This window comes from Stegodyphus dumicola, chromosome 4 (genome assembly GCF_044657685.1).
Source record: "Stegodyphus dumicola isolate Sdum_Otavi_A_Nest chromosome 4, ASM4465768v1".
Classification (NCBI taxonomy): domain Eukaryota; kingdom Metazoa; phylum Arthropoda; class Arachnida; order Araneae; family Eresidae; genus Stegodyphus; species Stegodyphus dumicola.
Window position 1 is genome coordinate 136,520,271 of NC_140771.1, and position 21,242 is coordinate 136,541,512.

The 21,242-nt window shown below is 33.6% G+C and overlaps 1 protein-coding gene across 3 annotated transcripts in view; it reads right to left on the reverse strand.

Moving 5' to 3' along the window:
- The window catches only part of LOC118197210 (motile sperm domain-containing protein 2-like), a 145,307-nt gene that overhangs the window by 6,210 nt on the left and 117,855 nt on the right, over positions 1-21,242 (reverse strand). For 2 of the 3 annotated variants that reach the window (XM_085815523.1, XM_085815525.1), the window contains 2 exons: positions 12,565-12,661; positions 11,265-11,391 (listed from right to left, as the gene is read on the reverse strand). In XM_085815523.1, the coding sequence (XP_085671649.1) occupies positions 11,265-11,391; positions 12,565-12,661 (224 nt within the window). The remainder of the gene's footprint in view (positions 1-11,264; positions 11,392-12,564; positions 12,662-21,242) is intronic. The other variant, XM_085815526.1, reaches the window with a different exon arrangement.

Genomic DNA, 21,242 nt, shown 5'->3' on the forward strand with positions numbered 1-21,242 from the left:
TGCCGGATAGCACGGTACTTATAACAAGCTGTGTGAAGGCCTAAATTAGGAAACATCTGTGTAATTTTCTGCAGAAAACGAGGTAAGATTTATAAATTTTTCTTATGCATGATGCTTACCAGTATTAATAATGTTTCCATTAAGAATATTAAGTGTATATCAGTTAATTGAAAACTATTCCCGAGACCTTGAATAACGTTTTCCAATTTTTTAAATGTAAGTGTAATAATAGTATGTTCATTGTTCATGAATAGTTGTTCTAAATTACTGGAATAGCCGAATTCGTGAAAGATCTGTTTATCTGCAAGAACATAAATACAAAGCCGATTTTCTCTTATTAATATTAATTAGTGTCAGAATATTTTATGCAGCTAAAATTTTATTAATTTCATTGGGATATGTTATATATAATATTTTAGCTGTTGTAATTAATTTTTAATGAATACACAAATATCAGAATGTTAATATTTTTAATACCTTCCATTGTAGATATAAGGATACCAACAGCTGTAATATTAGAAGTATTCGTAATACTGAAACATTTTGATATAAAAGGTTGCTTTGATAAGAATTTATACTTAATTCTAAATTTTTATGGAAGATTGCCGAGTTTTTTTTTTTTTTTAGTTTAAGTATTAAATTAGCATGTATATTTAATCCTTGAAAAATCAGTGGTTGTGTCAGTCCATGGTTTGAGATAACATGTGCATTAGAATTACACTAGTCTATATCCTATGGTAGATCTTTTCAATAAATACACTTGAAAATCTGTTTGAGCTACATGATTTTAAAATAAAAAAATTCTGCACATAAATTATGTAACTTACAAGATTAAAAATAACTTCAAATTTATTTTTTGAATACTTAAAATATATACAGATAGTACTTTTTATTATTTATTATTATAAAATGAAGAAAAATGTATTATGAAAAATTATTAGTTTCACATCTAGTACTGCAGTGAACTCAGTTGCAAAAATCTATATTTTTCTTTGACATTATTTATATTATAGTATACAAAATGTGCTAATTTGCAGTTTATACTATCAATAGGATAATAGTCAGTTGCTAAAAATTAAATTTTAAGTTGTATAAAATTATATATTAATTTTGAACTGCGCAGAACATTGGCATCGATATTCTTACATGATTTAAGAGCCAACTGCATTTACAGTGCTCTGGAAATTTGAGTATTATGATTTTCAGAAACCAACTATTTATATTTACTGTTCTGCTTGTTAAGCTGATAAAATTATGACTTAAAAATAGTAATAGTAACTTTCTTTTCAGTGTAGAAGAGCAATCTATGTAAACATGATTTTATGTATTCATTTTTACTTTTTTTTATAAATGAATTATCAGATCAAGGAAAGAATTCATAAATAAATATTAACAATCAAAACATGGTAAAGCAGCAAACAAATGAGTATCATGAAGATAACAATAACATAAGAGTTACCAAAATTATACTAACCAAATGAATGAACAGTTAATTAATGGATGAAATAATAATTAAAGATGAAATGCAAATTTTATAACTAATTAAAAATAAACAAAGTTTCCAAATTTTCAACACATCTACCTCAGCACAAGCTTGTTTGTTTACATTAGTAGTTCTTAGATCATGTGACCTCCGACGTCACCGGAATGCATCTCATTTAATATTTTAATAAAAACATAAAATATCAAATGATTATTTTTTAACTGAATCTAACACTTTATAAGTACATTGCAATCATGGTATGTCTGCCTGCATTGTTTAGATCGAGTTTTAACGAAAGTTTCCCGCCACTGCAAGTATCGTCTGTGCAAATAGTTCACATTGGCATGTTTAATCATATTTTGTCACACGATTTTTGGCATTTGAAAGGAAGACACTTGCTTTAGAACACTGAGTTGTGGAATTTGTTAAAAAATACTGTTATCATCATTAAGTACAACGTGTCTGAAAGGGAACTATAATGCTACCAGATTAGAACCATCATTTACTTCCAGTTCTCTTGCAAAATGTCAGCTACTGAATGTCATCAAATCATGTATATAGCTTTTAGGTACTAATATTGTATCAAATGACAATGTGAAGATTTGATACCGAAAGTTCAAAAACAAGGACTATGACATTCAAGACGGCGAGCACTCCGGAAGCTTACTGAAGTTGATGAGGTCTGCCTACAAGATCTTGTGGAAGAAGATCAATATGCAACCATTTCAGAGTTTGCTAAGAAATTAGATGTAGTGCCATGTCCATTAGTTGCACCAGGCAGCACATAAACCTTGGCATTCAAGTTCAATCGCTGGGTGCAGCATGAGTGGATTCAAGCAGGTAAGGACATGCATGTTCAGGCCTGCACTAGCCTGCTCAAATATCAACACAATAACAAAATTCTGGACCGGATCATCACTTGTCATGAAAAGTGGATTTACTTCAAGAACACAGGCTGAAAAATGAGTTGGTCTGCTCCCAGTGAGCCTGTTGGCTGTGTCTCAAAGCACAATTTGACTAACAAAAAGATCATGCTGGATTTGGTGGGATTCCTGTCATACTATCCATAAAAAGGTAAAAACCTCAACAATAAGGTGTACAGCAAGATGCTAGTCTGTGTTGATGTTGCCATGAAGGAAAAACGTCAAACTGAGTTCCCGCACAAAAAGGTAATATTCCATCAAGACAATGAAAGATCACATGTATCTGCATTTTAAACACTCTGTACGGACTCGAACAGGATCTTTCGCCACACCTATTATATAGCTCCGACATTGGTCCTTTGGACTTCTACCTTTTTTCCCACCTGCAGCTACACCTTGGTAGTGCTATTTTCCATTTTGCACAGGGCATCCGAAATGAGTTTAATCTGTTTTTGGACTCATGGGCACCAAGTTTCTACGGATAAAGACTTTGAAAAACTACAAAAATGTTGGTAGAAAATCAGAGATTTGGGTGGTGATTAGCACCCGCACTAAAGATACTGCTTTCATGTCTATTTTTTTTAATTTTATTACGAATGTTTTTAGCGGAAAACTTTTGTAACAGCCAGATATTTTTAGTACTTTGTGATTATCCGCATCATCGCTGAAAAGTCGTGAACTTATTTGTGATCTTGAAGAGAAATATTAGTTTGAGTACCTAGTATATGTCTATTTCAGCAACATTTCAAAACATTTTTTGGGGGGCTACTTTGCACTTTGTTCTCTGCATGTACGCAGCAATCTATTTTCACTAAAAGTAAATTAATGAAAAAATTAATATAAAAAATCTGAAAGATGTCAGATTTTAAATTACGTCCAAACGTGTGTTTTTTAATGCTTTGTGTGTTACTTTTATTTATTAAATAACATGTTCTTTGCACTTAAACCATAAAATTCAGTTCAATGTTGCAAAATAAAATAATTTTAAAATGGGCATATCTTTAGAATTTCCGATACACAGTTCCGCACCGAAGATTAAGGTCTTTTTTCCCCCGTAGAGTTTTGCCATTGCTCGCTTTTAAATCATTGGCTTTAATACTAAAAAATTCGTTAAAGTTTTTAAAAATATGAAATCGATAATAAAATAAATTCCAAATTTCAAATTTGGTCTTCTACATGCTTATATTGGTAGGAGGATTACATTCAAAATTTGATGGCTCTATGTACTGTTGTTTTATCACAGTGCAAGAAATATACATACATTTATGTATATTTTTCATTATTTAATTTCTTCAAATATAATGCAAGAATCTAACATTTGGTGGCAACAGTTTAAAAAGTGAAACGGACTTTTATAGTGATTCAACGCAAAATCTCAAAACGAAAACAATAGTCCTTCAGACTCTTTGGACTAATAAAAATTTCTCATGTGTACACCACGACTTCCTTGCATAGAATATTAAATTAACTATACACATTTTTTTTTCTGCATGTCATTTAAACGTCTTTAATGAAATTCTATTACAGGCATATTTCTCATTCAATTAATTCAGTTCTCACTTTGCAGGAAGGCAAAAATACACAAAACCTATTGCAAATATAGAAAAATATAAAACCTCAAATACAGTTAAAACAATTTTTTTCAATTTAAATTACACTTTCTATGCAAAAACAAGCAATTCAGCCAGTAGACGAAGGCAGATTTTTCAGTGCACAAAACAATGTTTACTTTTGGTCCCATTGAGCAAAAAGACACTGAAGGTGCAGAAACTGATTTCATTCACTATTCTGCTAAGTTTCAAATTTAAACAAATATGGCTGCTATGGTAAAAAAATTAGGCTTAGCCACAATTAAACAACTTTTTAATTGTTGATAATTCTACAACTATTGCATGCAGATTAATTAAAGGCATTAAAACCTTAACCAAAAGGTTTTTAAAGCAAAAATTTTAAAATTAATTTTTAAAGCAAAATATGCACAATTTACCAACATATAAGAATAAAAAAAACTGCGCTCACAGAGCCAAGTAATAGAGTGGGTGTAATATATACATATATATATTTGGTGCAGACAATTGCAACCAAAAAGGGAGGTGCAGAGCTACATGTTGCAGAATTTCAATGTTCTGAGGCTACTCATTTTTGAGTTATGCGAGATAGCTACATACATACATATGTAAGCAGATATAGGCGTCGCAAAAAAAAAAAAAAAAACCACTCTAAATCTACTTTAAATTCCTTTTGTAACCAGTTTTGGGAAAAAGAGTCCTTTAATATGTCTTTATGTACAGGTGTCACGCAAAAACATCATTGGTTGTAAATGTGTACTCCGAATAAAGCAAAGAGTAGATGGCACAGTCAATTCATATAAACCCAGACTCATCGCCAAAGGATGCTCGCAAAAGTATGGAATAGATTATATCGGAACTTTTTCACTCATAGTTCGCTATAACTCTATTCGAACACTGCTCGCTTTAGTTGCCAAATATGACTTGAAGATATATCAAATGGATGTCCAAACAGCCTATCTGAACAGAAAAATTGATGAATGTCTCAACTCATAACTATTATGTCTCAACTCATAACTTCTGAAGGCAAAGTTTGCAAGTTAAAAAGTCAATCTATGGACTTATGCAAGCAGGACAAATGTGGAACTGGAACCTGAAATTAGGTGAAGCGTTTCAGAAACTCAGAATCAAAAAGATAATGTTGGATAAGAGTATTTACGTTTAGAAAGGAACCGATGACTGTATCATAATCGCTATTTACGTAGATCATTTTTATGTCTCAACTCATAACTTCTGAAGGCAAAGTTTGCAAGTTAAAAAGTCAATCTATGGACTTATGCAAGCAGGACAAATGTGGAACTGGAACCTGAAATTAGGTGAAGCGTTTCAGAAACTCAGAATCAAAAAGATAATGTTGGATAAGAGTATTTACGTTTAGAAAGGAACCGATGACTGTATCATAATCGCTATTTACGTAGATCATTTAATAATCCTAACTAAAAGCGAATCTTTTATCCTACACATTAAGAAAACTCTCTGCAAAACTTTTGAAATGAGAGATATGGGTAAAATAAAGCATTGTTTAGGCATTAACATCAAACATAACTGTGTCTATTAGACAAATTCAGGATATAAAAGAACTCTTGGCTAAATATGTAAGAATGTGAGCCTATATCCACATTGTTAGAGCCTAGCATTAAACTATGCAAATCATCAAATGTAGCCAATGAAAATGAAAGTGTAGACAAAAATAAGTATCAGTTCTTAATCAGATCCTTAACTTACTTAGCTGTATCCACATGACCTGATACTGAAAATTCTGTTAGTAGACTTAGTCAATTTAACAGCAACCTGAAATGCACACTTAGACAAACAAACAAATAAAAAAAAAAAAAAAAAAGATGCACCGAGAAGATATAAAGCAAATTGGACACAAATTTATATGCATACAGGTTTCGATGAGAAATGCAAAATTTTACATTTTCGGTGCCAATGAATGAATGGTTGTCGCTACAGCCCATCTGATCTGCGCAACTGGCAGGATATTTAAGAGGAGAAATTACGCTTCCAGGTCACAAATTCTTAAGGAATTTCATTCCGTGTACTCTGGTAGACAGTAACTATGCCTCACATACAGGTGCACAAACGATATGTGCAGACGTCAGAATTTGAGAGAGGTCGTATAGTTGGGCTCAAGAAGCCGGTTGGTCTTATCGGCAAATAGTTCGACATTTGAGCAGGAGCGATGCCACTATTAGACAATGTTGGCAGGAATGGGTGAACCACGGCCGCACACAGCGTCAAGAAGGAAGCAATAGGCCTAGAGAAATGATAGAACGTGAAGACTGAGCAATAATCAGAGCAACACTCATGTCCCCAGATGCATCATTATTATTGATTGTGCGTGCGACTAGTGCTTCAGTGACCGCAAAGACCATTCGTAAATGGCTCACAGAAAAGGGGCTGAGGTCCCGGTGCCCCTTGCGACTACCATTGACCTCTGTACAACGTCAAGCCCGTTTGCAGTGGTGTCGGGCTCATTCGCACTGGAATGTCACTGACTAGAGTAGAATAGTCTTCAGTGATGAGTCCCACTTTGAACCGAGCCCCGATGACCAGCAAAGGCGAGTCTGGAGACACCCCAAACAGCAGTATGATACCAACCTGACTGTCTTCCAGCAGACAGGTCAACAACCAGGAGTGATGGTCTGGGGTGCCATTTCATTTCATAGTAGGACCCCTTTGGTTGTCATCCGTCGCAATCTTACAAGCACAGCAGTACATCAACGAAGTTCTAAGGCCCATTGTGTTGCCCTTCATGTCACGCCACCCTGGGCTTACATTTCAGCAAGATAATGCCCGCCCCCACACTGCACATGTTTCCACTGCTTGCCTTAGTGTTTGCAGAACATTACCTTGGCCAGCAAAGTCGTCGAATCTTTCTCCTATTGAGCATGTTTGGAGCATTATAGGCAGGGCCCTCCAACCAGCTCGGGATGCTGACAATCCAATGTGCCAATTGGACAGAATTTGGCACAGTATCCCTCAGGTGGACATCTGCAACCTCTATCAACTGATGCCAAGCCGAATAACTGCTTGCATAAGGACCAGAGGTGGACAAACACATTACTGACTTTTTCACTTTGTGAAGCTCTATCACTTCAATAAATCATCCAATTTTTCTCAAAATGTAATCATTTGTTTTCTTGTACATGTACATCACTTCTACCGATTTTTGTCCCATTCGGATAACTCCTTCTTGGTGCGTCTGTTTTTGTCTAAGAGTGTACTTTCATTGGATTCAAGCAAAATGTGCACTACAAAACATTAAATCTATTCTAAACGTTAGGATAACTTATCACAAAACAAATGCAAGTTTTAAATGTTATGTAGATGAAGACTGGGCCAAAAATACTCTGGACAGGAAATCCATTAGTGGCTATGATTTCCTCTTAGCAGGAAGCCCGATTTACTGGGAATAATGCAAGCAAATTGTAGCACTATCAAGCACTAAAGCAGAATACATAGTGTTAATTGAAGCTTCAAAAGAAGCAATGAACTTGTGTTTGCTATTAAGAGAGCTAGGCAACTTTCTTGTACAGTGACAAAGTGTACAACATTTAGTGAAAGACCCACTTCATCATTCACAAAACACACTGATACTCATTTTCATTACCATATAAGAGAGTTGTATGACAATAAGGAAATTGACATTAAGTATGAGTCAACAGCAGAAATACCAGCTGATATTTTAACTAAGAATCTTGGCAGAGACAAGCATAGAAAATATATGAATCTATTAGAACCTGAAGTTTAACTAATGAATATTTTTTTAAATTCAGTTTTCAGCTCAACAAGGGAGAGTGTTGCTAATTTATATTTTCTGCTTTGCGGTTGAGCTGAGCAGAAGAAAGTATATAATCCCGCAGTAAAAATTTCTCAATATGTGGTGAAGACTGTGTATCCTTCCAATACCACGAAGACTTTGCATCCTCCAGGTGTGCTTTTGTGTCTACAGCAAAAATGCCAGCCGATATTTTAACCAAGAATCTTGGCAGAGACAAGCATAGAAAATATATGAATCTATTAGGACCTGAACTTTAATGAATATTTTTTTTAAAAATTCTTTTTTTCAGCTCCACGAGGGAGAAGGTCACTAATTTATATCTTCTTCAGGGTTCGTAGCCACATTTTAGTTAAAAAAAATGAGCACCTATAAGCACTTTTCAAGCACATTTTAAGAAAAAAATAAGCACCTGTCATTATACACAACTGCATAACCTTAAAAGAAAAATTAGACTTGCAATTTAAAATATGAGCAATGCAATATTTATTAAGAGAATGAGCATTACCTCAACCATGGAAAACAATTAACTTTTTTTTTTTTTAAATTTTAAATGACAGTTCAATTTACAGAATTAGTTTATAGTTTATAGTTTCAGCAAAGTCGTCGAATTTTTCTCCTATTGAGCATGTTTGGAGCATTATAGGCAGGGCCCTCCAACCAGCTCGGGATGCTGACAATCCAATGTGCCAATTGGACAGAATTTGGCACAGTATCCCTCAGGTGGACATCTGCAACCTCTATCAACTGATGCCAAGCCGAATAACTGCTTGCATAAGGACCAGAGGTGGACAAACACATTACTGACTTTTTCACTTTGTGAAGCTCTATCACTTCAATAAATCATCCAATTTTTCTCAAAATGTAATCATTTGTTTTCTTGTACATGTACATCACTTCTACCGATTTTACAATTGGACAGAATTTGGCACAGTATCCCTCAGGTGGACATCTGCAACCTCTATCAACTGATGCCAAGCCGAATAACTGCTTGCATGACTTTGCTGAAACTATAAACGTGAAATAGTCTGACATGAGAGAGAAAAAAAACTATGCAGAATTAAACTATATTACAAAATCTAATGATGAAATTTCAGTTCAAAATATAAGAGTTGTATTCGATTGGTACCTAATAATAAATACAATTTATTTTTCCGCTCATAATAATATTTATAATTAACTTAAATCAAAATTCTGAACATTTTCTAAATTTTCATTGCATGTAATTTTCCCTTAACATATATTCCAAGCAAAGTAATTTAAGTAAAAATGAGGAACATTTCTGAAATCAGGAGATGGGAAATTGCTTCATGCAGTCATCCTTTAACAGTAAAAGCTTAACTAACCCGCATACTCGGAAACTGCCGAATATTCCTTATAGTTGAGCATAACTGGAAAAAGAGGAGAGGGGGATTGTAGCCGTTCTTTAGATTTCTCGGCTAAATAAATGATTTTGACATTTCAATATGTGCATCATATAAAAATAGACCAACGGAACTGAGAAATATTCTGCTTAGAAAGCACAGTAAAACTCTTAAGTGTTCATAAATAAATCTCAGACTGAACATCAAAATTAATTATCTCTGCAAAATACCGCAAACGTTATTGCGCAATACGCGGGGCGTATTTCTTCCATACGTTTACACAATCGGAATCAGCAGCTACCGGTATTCGAAGAATAAAGAACTAAATACAGGAAAAGAAAGAGACTTACTAATCTGGGGGTGTTTTTGATTCTAATTTTGAAAAGACTGCATTAAATTTCCGGAATAGAATCATTCTTCGCTTGGGTTAGATAGACCGCAAAACTTTTAGTACTATTCAATCCAGATTGGACAATGACAAAAAAAAAAAAAAAAAAAAAAAAAAAGAAGTCCGCTGCTTCAATATTAGAGATTTTGCGGAGAAAAGGGTGAACCTCCCAACCTCCGTACTGTATAATGTATTGGGGGAAAAAAAAAAAATTGACTATTCGATTACTTTTCTTTTATTTAAGCCATTCCGAATATTATTCCTTAGAAAGCTAATCTGTGTAAAAGTACAACCATTTTTGGAAGTTTATCTACACTTCAGCAGATACTGCAACTATATTATTATAAATATTCATACATATGCTCATAATATAAGCATAACGATCATACTAAATACGAATATGAACTGACCACGCGGAACGAGAATGCAAATTATTAAAATCTTGATAAAAATCCAAACATGTGTAGTATTTGGGTGGGAGGAAAAGAATACCGAATGTACCAGACTTTTCTACGGTTTTCGCAATTCTTTGACCAATAGAACGACGTGCACCTGTCTGTACTCTGGCACGCAACATAGGTTACGTTAATGCAGAGAAAGGGGAAAAGCTATTTCCGGAAGTATGATTCACCATCTGACGTTCCATATAAAGAAGAAAAGTTGTTTATTTAGTTTCGGCTTTGGTACCAGGGGGATGTGTGTTCATTAAAAAAAGCACTAAAAGCAAAAAATAAGCACTAAAAACAAAATAATAAGGGCTTTAAAGAAAAAGTAAGCACCTATAAGGGCCTTTATATTTTATTTTCAAATATAAGGACTTATAAGCACTTGTAAGGACCGCTACGAACCCTGTTCTCCTTTGCAGCTACGCCAAGCAGAAGAAAGTAAAGTATATAATCCTGCAGTAGAAACCTCCCGATGTGTGGTGAAGAGTGTGTATCCTTCCGATGTGGTGAAGACTTTGTGTCCTCCAAGTGTGCCTAACAGGCATGAAACATTCCAGCATGGTATTGTGATTTGAAGGCATGGAAACCTGCTGTGGAATATAGCTATGGAAGACTAGATTGTAACCTAGCACAGTATCCTGGATAATTTATTACACTGCCAAGTGCCTGCCAGATGGAATGAGCTGTCAATTAGACTCATCTCATATAGTACCAGTCAAGTACATTCAGTATACATCATATGGTTTATTCATCATATGGTTTTACTAACGTGAAATAGTCTGACATGATATGTTCATATACTTTGTTAAACTCAAGAAAATCCATTAACCCATTAAATCTTATGTTTTCAACTTACAGCAAGTGTACTTACTTTGATAGAGATCCACGTTTTATACTACTGTATATCACTCTCAAGAACCTCCAAAAATTCAAAACAACAAATTTTAAAGTTTATTAATGCATTTTGTCAATTAAAACTTTGTAATAGTTTGAATAGCATTTCTAAAATTATTTCTCAAAGTAAGCATTTTTTTTATACATTTTCATGTTAAGTACAGAAAAAAGATTGTTAAATGCTAATTTTAATGTATATGATAGCTTAAGTAATAATCTAAAATGGTATCGAAAATTATAACAATAGGACAAACTTTTTTTGTGATTTGTTTTCTAATAGTGATGCAAAATCCCAGTCCTGTGGGATGATTCTTTTTTATTTCCCATCCTCCCCGAAGGAAAGCCTTAAACAAAATCGCAGCATCTCGAAAGGAGACTAAAATTTGTGCAGCAGTGAAAATGGATAGCACATACTTATGGTCAGCAATAATATCTGAAGGCGATGACTTCCACAGAGTTCCCAGACTTGTTGTTGAAAGAGTAGATTCCGACACCTCCATAGCCATAATCAAAAACTTATCTGTTGGTTGTGGATGGAAGCCTGGCAGGATGTTTAAAAAAATTGAAAATTTGATTATCCAAAATATATATAATATTTAAAAGATGAATTTTCATATTGTGATAATTAACTTCTAGCTAACAAGGATAAAAATCATTCATTTTCAAACTGAAGTATGTCTTACTTTCACAAACACTATTGCAGTTTGCTTGAATGTGATGAAAATTAATAAGAATGCAAAAATTACAGAATAAGATGAAACTTAACAGTTTATATTTCTATACTGTGCATTGTAATTTCAAAATCACATATCCATACATTTCTATACCTCAATTTATTATTTTAATATAAATTTATGATTTATTTTTATATATTTATCAAACTTCATTGTCATTATTCTATCATAATTTGTAATTATATTTCACTGTTCTATAGTTTTATTATGTTTACACATTTATTGTAAAATAATTAGATGCGTGTATAGTTATGTTGTTAGATGAATGATAACTCAAACATTTAATGCACAGCTCAGAGCAACAAAGATTTTAAAAAAATTGCTAGTAATCATTGTTCAAGTTCAAACGTGGATGAAAAAGCAATCAAAAGGATACTCTCATTCTTGTAAATATTACTGACTATAAATATATCTCATGCAAAAAATTCAAAAGGAGTATTAAAGATGTTCCATAAATAAAAAAATCCAAGAGCAGCATTAAAGATGTTCCATAAATAAAAAATCCAAGAGCGGTATTAAAGATGTTCCATAAATAAAATATTCAAAATGCAGTACAATACACCTATGTCTTCAAATGCTAATCACTTTATAAACTTCCCTGCTAAATATATTGCATATGCCTATATAAATAACATACTGTATGATCCATTGTTAAAAGTCTGTTTCTTAACAAAATATTTTTTAATTTAGAATAAATATTTCATATTCCAAAAGCCATATTTAGCAATCACAAGGTTTGTGATTTTTTTCCAGTGAAAGGAAATTAAATATATACAGGTTTAATATCGATAAACAAAAAAGATATGATATATTTTGGAAAATTTTACATATATTTATATTTAAAAACAAGTTTATTCATGTAAAATTACATTCTATATTCATACCTCAATACAAAATCAATCACTGGTTCAAAGACACAGGGGCTAATATTAAAATAAAATAACATTACAATGATTATTTCAAAACTAAAGCTGTATTACCTGGAAGAAGCACAACATTGATTTCAATAGTGCTGCCAGCTTCAATGATTCCTATAGAGGGTTTCACTCTATAACTTTCAATATTGTTTGTTTTGACCTGAAAATAAAAATTTTGAAATGTCAATTAGATACATGATTTTTATTAATGAAATGCATTTCATAAATATATAATGCTACAGCCTGATCACAGTTAATGTTATCGTTGGGTATTGTTATCAAAGTGCTGAAGTCCTGCCTGAAGTATACAAAAACATTGAAAATACATCACTTACTGCAATCAATAAGTTGGTTACAGTTATCAAAATATTACAGAATGAATTATTTTACACTTAAGTAATACAGTGGAAGTCCAGACATCCGCAAAGCTTGGGAGCAGAGGTTATGCGGATTTTAGGATTTCAAGACAGAAAAGATAAAGTATAATATTCAGACTAAAAGTGCAAAATAAATAAGGCATATTAGATACATTTAATTAAATTATTATATACATTATTATAATAATTTATTATACGCATTAAATTATTATTACATATATAAATTGATTATATTATTTATTGTATTATGTGTACACAGCATCGAGGTTTGCCGATTTCGCCTTGTGCAAAGATTTCCGGTTTCGGATTCCTGTGTTAGAATCACTGTTGCTGTAAAATTTCAACAGCTTTTCTCTATTTTTTCGTATATCATACAGAATCGTGTTGCAATTCTATATGATTCTGCTATAAACCGAGGAGTAGCAATTGCTTCCATCTTTTGCAGAATTTGCACTTTTTGCATTACTGTCAATGTAACGTGTTTACATTTTTTAACATTGCAAGCAGTAAAATCATGAGTGCGTTTCTTATCTGTCATTGTATTAAAAAGTGTTGAAATTAAAAATATTCTTAATTTATCGACAAAATATCTGGATAAGAAAAAAAGACAGCACTACACAGTCTCATGAAATAACAAAGAAAATACAACAACGTGAATAGTGAACTTGAAAGAAGTGTTGAGTGAATCGTCTGCTTTTTTACCTCTATGCAGATTAGAGGGAAAAAAATGTTATTGTGATGTCAATAATTTGGTATTTCCATTATAACTCATTATTATTTGGTAATTGTGATGTCATTATTCGGTAAGTATTTTTTCTTCGATATTTCATACTCAATGTTGCGGTTTCCGGAACCTATAAACTGGATGTTTATATTTTGAGAAGCAATACGGATTTCAGGTCGGTGGATTTTAGGTATTTGACTGTACTGCCAAATAAGATGAAAACAGATATAGGATTTGCCAAGCAGCTTCATTTTGGCTAAAGGCAACCTTGTATAAAAGTACCCATTTTCAAAGTTTTAGGAAGATCAACTGGATTCCCCAGAATTAGCAAATAATGAAGCAATCTTCTAGATGACCTTGCTTTTAAGCAACAAAATACCTTTTCAGTTGTTTTAAGAATTTTTATGAATATTCTGTTCCAAGAAACACTCATTTTTTATTTTGTTCAGGCATTTTTATAATGAAGTCTAGCTAAGTGTATAATGACCCAAGTCTAAGCATCAAATCGACATATTGAACTGTTCCAACCTACTCCCAAAACTGATTCAGCGGAATGCTGCTCTTAAGTTAAATATTTCTTAATCCCTCTTAGGGAAGATTTTGAAGAATCATGAAGATATTATTCGCAAATCAAAGAAAAACCGAAATGAAAACATGAAAGAGATGTATAGTGGGAAAGATCACAGTACTCAGAAAGCATTAAAGATCTAGTTTTACAAATATTCCTTGAAGAGATATGGCAGCATCATTTGGTTTAAAAAAGTCAACGGATTATGATCCATTTGGATCTTGAATTTTTGTCCATCTAAGTAATAATTCAGTTTCTTCAATCCATAAATAATAGCCGCTAGTTGTCTTTCAATGGTGCTATAATTTCGCTCCGCTTTAGTAAACTTTTTGCTAAGATACAGTATAGGTTATTCCTCCCCATCCTGAATTAATACCTGCACCATATAAGCAGGCATCTATCTGCACAATAAATTCTTTAGAATAGTCTGGTGCAAATAAAACTGGACTTTTTACTAGTTTAATCTTCGGTTTATTGAAAACCTCGTCGCACTCTTTTGTCCAAATTACTTTTTCTTTTTTCCCTTCAAAGCGTCTGTCAGAGGTGCCGCAATACATGAGTCTTATGTACCTTGCATAGTAGCCCACAGTACAAAAGTAGCTATGTATCTGTGTTTTTAGTAATGGGGATCGGGAAATCTGATTGCTTGAAGCTTGGCCTAACTAGGCGACCTTTTCCCAGATTCTACTTCATGACCCAGAAATTTCACATGGTTTTGGGCGAATTTGCATTTCGATGACTTAACAGTCAATTTAGCCTCCTGAAGGGAACCTAAAACCACATCCAAATCCTTCATATGCCTGTCCCAAGTAGGCAAAAAGGCTGTGATGTCATCAATATACGGTAGAACAAAATTGTCCAGCCCTCCTAAAACTGGGGCGATCAATTTACAAAAATAGAAAGGCGCATTTAAAAGCCCAAACATCATTTTCTTTGGAATGAAAGATGCAAAAGGCATCACAAATGCAGCATACCTCTGTGAGTGGTATCTGGAAGTAGTCTTTGGTTAGATCCATGATTGTGATAAATGGAAGTGCACTGACTTTTTCTACCACTTCTTCCATACTGGGAAGAGGGAAAAATTCGGTCATAGTTTTTGAATTTAATTTTCTGTAGTCTATACAAGGACGAGGATCTTTTCCTGAGACCTCTACTAAGATCATGGGCGAAGCATAATCAGATTGTCCGACTTCCATGACTCCTAACTCAAGCAACCACCTAATTTTCTCTTTTAGGATGTCGGTTTGTCTCACCGACATTCGGTAAGGCCTGACTCTAATCGGAGTCTCATCCAACAATTTAATATCCATTTCGACCAAAAACATACAGCCGGGATCGGACAAAAACACCGCTCCATACTTCCCTATAACTTCCTGGAATTTTCCCATTTCTTCTGCTGAAGCTTTTTCTTCTAGCTTACTATCTCCAACTATTTTCCAAAAATCTACCTGAGTTGGATCAGCCAAGGGATAAGGAAGCCAAGGATATCCAGTTTCTCCCTCAATATCTTTCATGCCCTCCTCCATCACAAGATTCACAAACTCAGGGTGCTGATGATAAGGTTTTGTCAAATTTACATGATAAATGGTGTTTGTCACTGCTACACTTACCAGGAATCTCTACCATATAATTGGTTTCAGAAATCACACTAGTTACTTTACCTGGCTCTATCCAGTTTACAGCCATTTTGTATGGTTTAGATGTGGCTAAAACAAGCACGAGATCTCCGACCTTAAAGCTTCTCGTAACAGCGTTGCGATCATACCAGAGTTTCCTTTTACTCTGACACTCTTTCATCCTCTCTACAGCCAGCTCCTGACACTTCTTTAATCTGTTTTATTAAGTCTAGAACATACTCGACCACAGTGGGGTCTGAACTTTCTTCCTCTAGCCAGTTTTCATACACAATCATTTGAGGCATTCTCAAATTTTTTTCATGTACTAACTTGCAGGAACTAAAACCTGTGCTCTCATGGCTAACAGTTCTGAGGGTGAACAAAGCACATGGCAAACATTCTTTCCCGCTTTCCAAGCACAAAGCCTTCAATACCCTTTTCAAGATGGAATGCAACCTTTCAACAGAATTGCTTTGAGGGTGACGCACAAAAGAATGATATACCTTAATTCCGAACTTGCTAAAAAACTCAGATGTAAGTTCATTGGTAAACAATCTACCCAAATTACACTGAATTTCCTTAGGGTAACCTGATCTAGAAAAGATTTGTATTAAGGCTTGAATCACACTTTTAGAGCTTAACTTCTGTACAGGAATGGCATCTGGATATTTAGAAGAAACATAAATAGACGTAATTAAGTATTTATTTTCACATGAACTAGGGATCAGAGGACCTACTGCATCAATATTTAATCTGCTATACACTTCTGATAATGGCTACAATCTTCATTGGGGATTTTTTTTTATCCCTATTGTGACCTACACGCTGACAAATATCGCACATCCTCACAAATTCAATTTCTTGGTAACAATTAGGCCAGAAATAGTGTGTCAAAACTCTATCCTTGGTTTTTGTTACCCCTAAATGACCAGAGATTTCCTTGTGATATAACTTCAAGATCCCTTTCCTAAAAACGAGAGGCACACACAGCTGAAGCTTATCTTCCCCTTTTTTAGAGCCTGCCACTCTGAATAGTCTTTCCTTGACAATTATAAACTTTTTTCATTTTCACTTTCCCCTTTCTTCCACAGGGCCGCTAAACTAGCGCAAGTTTTTTAAGCTTCTGAGAATTCTGCTGGGGAAACATCTGCAAGGATAGACTTTTCTTCTAAACTGCCTTTCCTCCGAATGCTCATTATTCATGACCCTTTCATTTTCTACCTCTTTCTCTTCTTCCGATCTGGAATCTAAGTCTTCTGCACTCACTCTCTCCAAAATCCTGTGTGCATGCCCCTGACTACGAGTCTCCACAACATTCAAGAGAATCGGTCATTCCCTAATTTTCTCCATCAACTGTGCAGTTTTATTTCCTAACAAATAATACTCTTTATCTAACTCTATCTGAGTAACCGCTGCCTTTATGGTGACCACACCAGAATCACCTTCAATGGTGACTTTCGCCAAAGGTAAACATTTACATTCTGTGTCCAACAGCTGTTTCACCTATACAGTTTCCAGTAATAAGTCTCTAGTATTAATCCAAGTACTACTACACAGATCTATTCTAGCTCCAGTATCTCTCAGATATTCTCTCTCTATCCCATTATAATTACTGCTTTCTTGAAGTACGGCTAAAAACATTTTCCTAAACTCTCCGTTCCTAGATTATTCACCAGATTAGCCTTATTCCTTTCCAGTGATGGACAGTTAGGTCGGATATGTCCGTCCTTTCCACATTGGTAACACCTTTTTTTCCACTGTTTCTCGAAACCTGCTTCATTGAAAGCTTGCTTTTTTTTTTTTTCTCTATTCTAGCTTCCTCCTATATCTTCGCAAAGCCTTATACCTGTTGTATTTCTCTGCCAAAATAGAAGCTGTTTTAAATTCTTCCCAATTGTCTAAGTAGTGCTTTCTTATTTCTAGAAGGGACTCGCCGCTTAATTTGCTCTGTGAGCATAAGTTCCTTAAGACTTTCAAAATCTTGAACTTCCACTGAATCCATCCAATTCTCTAAATACACTCTCAATTCATACACTAAATCCACCCATAACATTCCGTTTTTTCTAGAATGTTCTTCAAATTTTGTTTTTAGAGCCCAAGAACTAAGCTTTAATCTATACATGAGTAATTTCTTAACATGCTGATAATCATCCCCTTTATCTGCTGGTTCTTTCACTATTAACTGTGCTACATCGTGAGGTAATAAAGGAATTAATTGCGAGACCCAATTAATTTCCTTAACATTCTTTTTTTGAGCTTGTTTCTCAAATAGCATAAAGAATAATAAAATATCTATATTACTCAGTTCAAAACGTGGTACTAGATCTTTCAAATTAACCCTTTTTTCTCTAGATTGTTCAACTGTCAAAACCGTGGAAGCTACGCTATTAGTCTCAACTACATTCATCAGTTTTAACTTTTCCAATTCAGAAACTTGCTCCTGTTCCACTCTCTCTTGTTCACATTCCCACTCTGCTCTTTTGTGTTCCCGCTCTGCTCTCTTGTTCACGTTCATGCTCTACTCTTTCTTGTTTGACTATTTCTTCTGCTTTTATCTGCTCAGCCGCAGCCAAATTCTTGCTGTGTATTCTTTCGCCGCTTCTTCTTCATAGTCCATGGCATTTAGAATAGCCTGCCTAATTTCTCTTACTCTATTTGCCCGAGACACATTTGTATCAAACTCCTCCATTAACTCCAATAGCAGAGCTTTAGTAAATTTCCTCATAAACTCACCCATTATGGAAAATTAAAGAAAAATAACCTACCCCAAAATACAATAACACAAAAACAACAGGTCTATTGTTTTTGTGTTATTGTATTTTGGGGTTGAAATTGAATAATACCCTAACAGTTCTGAACACTAATTGCCTTACAACACTAAATGATAATACCTATGCCTACATACAAAACATATATCAAAAATGCTAATTAAGAGGCAACCTTTTCCTGCTCTATCTCAACTATATAAATATTGTCCTCTAACTCTGGACTGATTTCAAAACTAAATTTTTCTAAAGCATACCATTACAATACTTCATACAATTTAAACAGTTACTAAAAAAACAGAATCAGCAATTAAATTCCAACTAGCAAAAGTAACCACAAGACTAACTTTCAATAACCACCAAAAATCTTTTGATCCCCAATAACAGAGCTATATCCAAAATAAACCTAGTCTCGAATAACCGGCATAACTTCTCCAAAATCGCAAAAATGGTACTCACCAATTTGAAGACGCCTTTGACGGGAAATTTTACTCTTTTGCGGCACTAGATCACGCTTCCTCTAGCATTACCTTCTGACACACTGTCACTTTCTGAAAATGCTTCACTATGCGAACTGTCCTTGCACCCAAAATTAGATCATTCTTGTGTAGAGAAGAAAGTCTTGCCTGCTCACATAAAGCCCTTTACAATACTGCCTTTCTTGGAACATCCATTTGACGATCCAGAACACTCACATAACGAGATGCACGGAAATCAACGCACAATGTTAACTCAAGTTCACAGGTGAAAAAGGTCAATTCCTAAATTTACTCTCAGGAACAATCTCTAAATGCTGCCACCAATTTTAATATTTACTGCTGTGATGTGGTGTTAATGCTTCAACGGTGTGGTGTTAAACTCTAATGATGGAACACCACATGAAAATTTTATTGAACGCCCAAAGTAAATGGCTACATACAATCAACAAGAGAAAAACCTACATCCTTTTTTTTTTTTTTTTCACAAAAATTCCAATATCTCTACATTTTATGTGCATGAACAATACATGGCTCTTGAGCCAGCGTTTGAAACAATGCCAACATAACAATATTATTTTTAAAACAATTAATTTAACTTAACGACTATTGAAAACGTATTCGGAAATTAAATAATAATAATAATAATATTCATCTTATGCTCTCAAGACATGTTTGTCCATATTAATCTTCAGTTTCTTCTTCCTTTATGCGGCCTTATCACAACGGTAAGTTGTAATTCTTTCAATTCAATGTTGTTCTGACATCTTTCTGAGCTTAAGGAATGATATCAGCATCTTTAAATAATATAAAAATATTATTTAAATATTTTATTACATGTATAAAAGGTATGTACAGTAAAAGTTTCACTAATTTTTTATGTAATCTACAATATAATTTTATTTTATTTTTATTTGATGCCCTTCAGCAATTCAATGGCTTCTAAATGTAAAAGGAGTACTATAACAGAGGATTCGAATTAAGGCAGCAATGATAGTGATGTTATTTTTAAAAGAAGGATATGTCATCGATGATTCTGATATTAATATCCATAATAGTGGTGACATTTTGAAATAGATTATGATTATGGAAAATGAATATATTGACCAAGGCAATTCATTCCAACTCATCGAAAAGTCGGGGACCGCAATACTGTTTATCTAAAATAGAGTGAAACCGATTGAATATTTTAATCCCTTTTTCATTAATTCTCTTTGGGCAATGATGGTTGAGGAAACAAACAGATATGTAGAAGAACTGTTATCAAAATCCCCAAAAACTGATAAGTATATAGTATGGTAAATTGGTATCCAGTCACTATCCTGGAACTGAAGGCATTTGTAACCGTACTACTGGAAATGGAGATAACAAATAAGCCAACAATATTTTCATATTGAATTGAAAATTCTAGATATTGGTTTAAAAAGATGTTCCCAAAGAACAGATTTCAAAATACTTGTTATAAATAATAGATGTTTTCATATAGTTGATAATAAAAAGTGTTTTCCACCATGACATGAAAAATATGATGCATGTGCATAGACTCCAACCCACAGTAAAAGTTGTCAGTAGTCAAGGTGCAAACGACATTTTTACAACTTTGAAAACGCGCAATGCATGTTGTAATTAACTATTCATTAATTTTTAATTACTCATTTATTGTAATCAATTCTATTATGTTTAAAATCCATATACATATAAAACTGAATAATTAAGAATATGCCTTGTAAATTATATGCACATTTAATTAGAAATTTTCATTTAACTCCTCAAGCATGTATATCACTAAATCTACTAATATATGAAAAAAGCAAGTATTTTAAAACACTATTAATCATAGAAAAAAATCAGAATCCATAAATCATATCTTTATTTTGGATTTGATTTCCACAGGGAAATCAAATTTAAATAACCAAGAATAATCTATACAAGTATTAAAAATACTTACAATTTACGAATGCAAAGATTTATACATAGCACGCTTAGCAAGCTTAAGTTCTGATTTTGAGAATGTTTTTTTATAACATAGTTCTTCATCTGCCTGCATATTTATTTTTTCAATCAAACCTGCTTCAAGAGTTTTAGGACCTAAATTTGGTCGAAATTCAGTCTGATTTTTTTTAACAATTGAAAAAATTCTTTCGCAAGCTGCATTTGAATGAGGTATTATTAAGACAGCAAGCATTACAGTTGGCAATACTTTGCATTTAACACA